Source organism: Saccopteryx bilineata, chromosome 6 (assembly GCF_036850765.1).
Source record: "Saccopteryx bilineata isolate mSacBil1 chromosome 6, mSacBil1_pri_phased_curated, whole genome shotgun sequence".
Lineage (NCBI taxonomy): Eukaryota > Metazoa > Chordata > Mammalia > Chiroptera > Emballonuridae > Saccopteryx > Saccopteryx bilineata.
This window is the reverse complement of record NC_089495.1, coordinates 126,961,117-126,967,845: the sequence shown is the minus strand read 5'-3', so window position 1 is coordinate 126,967,845 and position 6,729 is coordinate 126,961,117. Positions and strand designations below refer to the sequence as shown.

Sequence of the window (6,729 nt, the reverse complement as noted above, 5' to 3'; positions counted from 1 at the left end):
AACAATCACCCACAAGGAGTGGGGGGAGGGAGGGGAAACTTGAGGGGACGCCACTCGCCTCAGTCCGTCACTGGCCGCTCCCCTCATGGGAATGGCGGGCCCTCTTGGCTTATGGCAGGCTGATATAAAGCGTCAGCACGCAATTCTGCCTCTTACCCATATGAGGTGCCCTGCGGAACCACGGTTCGGGACCCAACACTCGTTTCGACCCTGTGGGAGAGTCGGAACCCTCTCCCAGTGTCCATCTCGTTCACTACACACCCACTCTCTTTCACACAGCCTCCCACACACCAGTGGAGGGTGATGAGTCACTACTCCTGTGGGGACCACTCCCCACACCTGTGAAGAGTGCAGTCCCCACTCCTAACCTATATGGAGGGTGATGAGTGACTCTCCAGAAGGTGACCAGGCCTCCCTTCTGCCCAGTGAGGCAGGACCTCAGCGAGCTTCCCTTGCCCAGTTTCCCTGACCGTGGCTCTGACGCGCCCTTTTTCCTTATTCCTTTGTTGTCTGGTCCTTGCTGGGACCGGTGAAGGGGATCCCCCCTTCATCCTACGGAGGTGTCCACACGGGGAAATCCCCAGCATATGCAGGCGCATCCTCAGGGCAGCTCAGGGGCTCCCCAGTGGGGTGCCTGAAGTCCACCAATTGCTGGCGTCCTTGCTCCCTGGTTCCCGGCCAATGCACCATATTTTGCAGGAATCAAAGAAGGACAAAAATGCCCAGACAACTTGATGAAGGAAGTAGGATTTATTAAAGCTGACAGAGCACTTGAGGCTTATAGCTCCAAAACACGGGCTCCCTGAAGTTGACTTTCTTACAGGTTATATACCTTTACAGTATCTAAGCAATGAGCATGTGATTTCTTTATTTAAGGTTTCCCAGGACTCAAGGAGAGAGGAGGGAGAGGTTCAGTGGGGTAAACAAGGGGGAAGGGGTTTCCAGATCACTGGTCATAGTTACATACGGATCTTGCTGTTCTTGTTTTATGTTTTAACTATGGGATATAGATAATTTATCACTGGCTGACTCGGTTACCCCAGCTGGCTCCCTTCCCTTGTATTCTTTTCATTTCTTCCTTTTAAGCCAAGAGGGGGCCTGCCCCTCCTTCCACAATAATAATAAAAATGCAACTTCTACCTAAAGTGGTATCACCACTCAAGTACTGGGGGCAGCTGGACACTGACGATCTGTCTCTTAGTCTTTATTGCCTTTCACTGGGGACCTCTTCTCCCCATCCCACCCTCCCAGAGTTCGCTCTGACTCAGCTGGCTGGGACCCTGCTCTCACTGCCCAGGGTATGGAGGAGGCCCCCGAGGCAGAGGCTTCTGCTTTCTGGAGTGGTGTTCAAGTCCATGGCCACTCTTCTGTCATTTTATCCAGATGAAAAGTTTACCCTTGTGTTCTGAACCAGAGTGTGTGCTTTCTGTCCATAACCTTCCACGTGATGGTATTTCCACAAGCAAAACTGCTGCCCAAAGCCAGTTGAGGGCTAATCGCCATAAATCAAATCTGTGCCCCCACAGAGAAGGAAAGATCCTATAGCAGTAAAACTCACATTTATTCAACAAAACTCAATTTTAAAACAAGAATAATAAAATTTGCATTTGTCTTTTCGAGGCCAGTGTATTTTTGTACAAACAAGATAATGCTACATAATGACAGTTAAGGCTTTAAAAGCATATAGCATACAGACCTGGAGTGCTGAGGTCGACAGTTCAAAACCCTGGGCTTGCCTGATCAAGGCACATATGGGAGGTGATGCTTCTTGCTCCTCCCCCTGTTCTATCTCTTTCCTCTCTCTTTCTCCTCTCTCTCTAAAAGTGGATAAATAAAAAAAGAAATCTAAAATAAAATAAAAGCACAGCATACAAAAAATCTTTACTAAAAAAAACCTTCATAAAAATGAGCAGAAAATTTCCAGTCCTCACCCCCCCCCCCGGGAAAAAAAAGGGTCTTCTGTTCAGGTGTGGCACAGTGAGGAACCAGTGTGGCACCCAGTGGCCTGGCTGGCTCCATCCCAGCTCTGAGGTATCAAAGGCGTTCTAAGTACAAGTGGAGGAGCTGAACAAGCAACCCCCTTCCCCTGATTCAATGGCAATTGCATGGCATCCAGGCTGCAGATGGCGGGGGTGAGGGCGCCTTTGCATAGTTTGGAATGATTGAACAATCAGATTACTAAAGGCAGGTGGATACTGCATCAGGTGAATGACTGCGGGGCCTAGATCACTGTACTTCTCTCACCAAGCAAAATGAAGAGAAATCGGTACAGTGACCACGGGTGCAGAGCCGCCTGCAGCTCCCTCCCGACGCTCAGGGCATGCATGGGGTTTGGATGAGCATTTGCTGTTTTTTGTAGCTCTCACCACCCAGGGACCTGATTTCAAGTTGACTGAGTCATTAACTCACTGAGAATGTACATTAAGGACTTCTGTGTGACTTGTAAAAAATTGTTTGCCAATGGTCATTGGTGCTGAGGCAACGTAGGGATAGGAACAAGTCTAGAGAGGTCACTAAGCACCCAGGTGAGTTGTGGGAAAGGGGCCGACACTCCCAGTGAGAAAGCAGTACAGGGTCAGCTTTGCTCCTTTTTTGGAAACTTAACTGCTTTTGTGCTCTCTCTGAGCCTGTTTTGGTGCCTTGGTTGAGACCCAGAGCAAAGACCAGACATTCGAATGCTCGTGGAAACCGAGGTCACACAGGGATCACATTTATCTGGTAGAATGCCAGTCAAAGAAACGGTGGGACTGTGCCTTTGGCTCGAGCTACACTGGCAACCTTTCATGGAGAATTTCAAAATAGCTAGTATGGGAAGGAAATTTGGCCATAACTCCAGTTCCTTCACTTTACTTTGTTTGTTTTTTTATTTTTTATTCATTTTAGAAAGGAGAGAGAGAGAGGAAGAGAGAGAGAAGGGGGGAGGAGCAGGAAGCATCAACTCCCATATGTGCCTTGACCAGGCAAGCCCAGGGTTTCAAACCGGCAACCTCAGCATTTCCAGGTCGACGCTTTATCCACTGCGCCACCACAGGTCAGGCCAGTTCCTTCACTTTATAGATGAGGAAATTAAGACCCTGTGTCCAGAATTCTTAGTTCGGCGCTCTGACCCCTGCAAAGTGGCAGTGCTTGCTACGGCCCGGATAAGGTTTGTCAGTTTGGCTTCAAGGGTCTAGTACTCCCAAAATGCCCTGACTTGTGAGAAGACAAAAGAGAGTCTGGCACTTTCCTTTTTTTAATCTTGGAAATCTAGAAAAATGTATACAAAATCCTTAGTTTAAAGGAATGGAAGAAAGAACCTCTTCTGTGAGTGCAGAACATATTAGAGAAAAAAAAAAGCAAAAATCTGTAGCACTGTTCTCCCTCCCTCTGACCAGGTAGTAGTCCAAGGAAGAAGGGAGCCTGGTGGCTGGGAATGTCCCTGCTGAGGGGCCTGGAGGCCTAAGACACACAGTTCCTATACAGCCATTCCCCTGGAATGTAAAGGGTGGTGGTATGTTCAGTTCTCACCTCCCAGTGACAAGGACTTGTCACCCTGTGAGAAAGTGTTGTTTGGCATACACACATGTTCCTGAGACGGCAGTCACAGAGGTGGCGGTCGGTGGGGGTGCCCACCACTGGGTGGGGAGCGGCCAGCCCTCTCTACCCCAGCCTCAGGCAGAGATGGCGCTGCTGAGCGAGTCATTCTATCTCATCTGCCGGTCCCGTTTCAGGTCGGCCACCATTTTCCACACGGAGACACAGTTGGAGAGCAGGATCTCTTCTGGGAGCTGATCCATTTCGGGGGGAATCTCACTGCCTTTAGTGTCCATGTAACTTACTAGTGTGTCTCTCAGGCTGAAAAACCAAGGGACAGGAGACAGCATTTTAAACAGTTTTCAGGATAACCTACATGATGCCCAGTGGCTGTCACCTTTTCTAAGCCAGCAACAGAACCAAAGTGCTCCCAAGACCAGAAGTACTGACGGTCAGCTACAGGGCAGCAATGCCTAAGCTGGTGAGCCAGAACTAGACTCTGGCCCCTTCCCATGTGCAGCGTGCACACAGGCAGGAAGTAGCCCACCTTGGTGACAGCCCCATCTGACAACGACATTAAGCATGCTAGTAATGTGATCTGTTACCTAAAAAACAATAACAAAGCCTGCCATTCCAGATAAAAGCTTCTACAGTACTTCATTTAACATTTCTTATAAACAAACACAGTAAGTTCTCTAGGAATGGGTTCATTTTCCCATACCCAAAGTCCAGGACAGTAAAGACTTATTAGAAATTCCAAAGCTACAGATAGATGTATACAAGTATATGCCACATGGCATAATGCAGAATAGCTACTTGCTGTGTGAAGGTATGAAGGAACCAGGGTTGACTTCTATTTAGGAAAACCAGCCAAATCACATCCCTACCTCACACCATACACAACAATAACCAGTACACCACAAAACCCTAGAAGCACAGGTAGGAGCCCACTTTGTGCTGTTTTAGAAGCTCAGGATAAGGAGAATACTTATAGCTCTATGTTCCTGCAGCAGCTTTCTAGAAAAATCCTGTCAGGTCTCACTTTCATAAAGCTAAACGCTGAGATAAAGCATTTGTAACATAACAGATGAAAACGTAAGTCTTAATCTTTTTTTTCTTTTCCCTTACGTGAGAAGCAGGGAGGCAGAGAGACAGACTCCTGCACGCGCCCCAACTGGGATCCACCAAGCAAGCCCCTATGGGGCGATGGTCTGCCTATCTGGGACCATTACTCTGTTGCTTGGCAACCAAGCTATTTTAGCACCTGAGGTGAGGCCACTGAACCACCCTCAGCACCTGGGACCAACTTGTTCTAACCAAGCCATGGCTGCAGGAGGCAAAGAGAGGGATAGAGAGAAGGGAGAGGAGGAGGGATGGAGAAGCAGATGGTTGCTTCTCCTGTGTGCCCTGACTGGGACTCAAACCTGGGACATCACACTTGGCCGATGCTCTACCACTGAGCCAACCAGCTAGGGCTGAGTCTTAATCTTTTACAATTAAGAAAAAGATAAATAGCCCCCCTGCACAAAAAATAATCAAAGGTAATTCAGAGAAAGATATACAAATGGCTGATAAACAGAAAAATATCTTCAGCCTCACTAGGAAACTAAGGAAATAGGAAAACATGAATGGAACGAGATAGCATTTTTTTGGCCATTAGATTGACAAAAATGTAAAAGATGGATAATATCCAGGGTTGTATATTCTCCCTGTGTATGAAATTTAAAATGAATACCGCTTTGACTTAGTAGGTCCACTTGCTATCATGAGAATATGACTTCTGTAATGATTTTAAAAGATCCACTAGAGAGGCAAACCTCTGAAGCCAGTCCTCAGGCGCCCTGGCCCTGAGGACAGCAGGAAACTGAATGCGGTGGGAAGACAGCTGGTTCTCATGCCTGTGGAGAGTCGCAGGCCCTCCCATGAGTGCAACTGGCCCAGCCGGCTCACAGACCCTACCTCCAGGTGGGGTTGAAATCACTCTTGGTCTTCAGTTTCAGGACCATCATCTCGTGCAGCTCCAGGAGAAAGGCGTCCAGGCTGCTCTGGTTCAGGAATGTGCTCAGGAGCTTAGCACTTTCTAGGCTGAGCTCATCTTTGTACTCATCACTGATGTCCCCAAAGGGCTCCTGCAGTGAAGAAAGAAGGAGGAGGGAAGCAGAGGCCCTGGAAGGGAGCGCAGCTTGCAGTCAGGGGGAGAGCAGGGTAGGACTGACCTTCCTTAGGCGCAGCAGCTGCTCAGACTTGAGAGTGCAGAGGAACTGCCAGAGGGCAATGACATGCCTCAGCTGACACCTGTGGAAGGCCTGGGAGAGGAAGAGGGCTCCTTAGAAGCCAGCGAGCACTCTGAATGGGGGAGGGGAAGGCGTGGGACAGCTTTCCGTTTGCTCATCTAGTCTCCCTCTGCACAAAGGCCACCCCATCGGGCCACTAAATCTCTGTCTCTCTGGCAGCACCTGTGGCCCTCTGCGTCTACCATGACCTCCAGAGTCTGTCCTCTTTCCAGGCAGACTGGCCTGGGCTGGCGCCAAATGGCACCCTACTTAGTAGGAAGGGAGGGGACAGAGGTGAGGAGCGGTGCTGAGCTCCCTCAAGACCCACCTTTAAAACCTGCTCCGTCTGATCGCCCATTCGCAGCTTGTCCTGGATATACACGTTCAAGTTCATGTTAGGGTCCTCACCCGCGGTGCTCAGAAACCCCAAGGTGACTTCAATGACGGACAGAGCTTCACAGACGTCGCTGTAGGACTGCAGCTGCCCACTGATGGCACTGATGGCCGCATTAGGGAGGGGGTTCTAGGAAACAGAAGCACAACAGGGGCCCATGGGTGGCCATGCATCACTACTTGCTAAGGGTGCTTTCCCTCCCCACTGCCGAGGCCATAAACTGGGACAAGCTCTCTGACACGCTGTGCTTCCTAAGTGTGTTGTACTGACAGAGGGGGACTCACTGAACCCTCAAAGCAACTTTGTGAGCATGCGTCCATGGACACACACACATGCACACATACACCCTGCACACAACACCACACGCACACATAAAAGAGCAGGAATGCCCCAGTTCCCTGGCCTTCTGCATCAGCACACGTGGCCATGGAGCCAGCACCAAGACACCAACACCACCCAACTGCAGTTTGTCACACTCGACAAGAAAACGTGCGGCTCGCTGTGCTGCTCACCCTCTGGCAGGAGCAGTGGGGTCAGAGAACTGAAGCC

General features: G+C 49.6%; 1 protein-coding gene across 1 annotated transcript in view; it reads right to left on the bottom strand.

Moving 5' to 3' along the window:
- Positions 1-1,542: 1,542 nt before the first annotated feature.
- RNF213 (ring finger protein 213) overlaps positions 1,543-6,729 on the bottom strand; it is a 141,026-nt gene continuing 135,839 nt past the window's right edge. Inside the window, exons 65-68 of the mRNA XM_066234648.1 lie at positions 6,115-6,309; positions 5,730-5,819; positions 5,473-5,642; positions 1,543-3,834 (exon numbers count right to left, since the gene is read on the bottom strand). Of these exons, the coding sequence (XP_066090745.1) occupies positions 3,684-3,834; positions 5,473-5,642; positions 5,730-5,819; positions 6,115-6,309 (606 nt within the window). The 3' untranslated portion in view covers positions 1,543-3,683. The remainder of the gene's footprint in view (positions 3,835-5,472; positions 5,643-5,729; positions 5,820-6,114; positions 6,310-6,729) is intronic.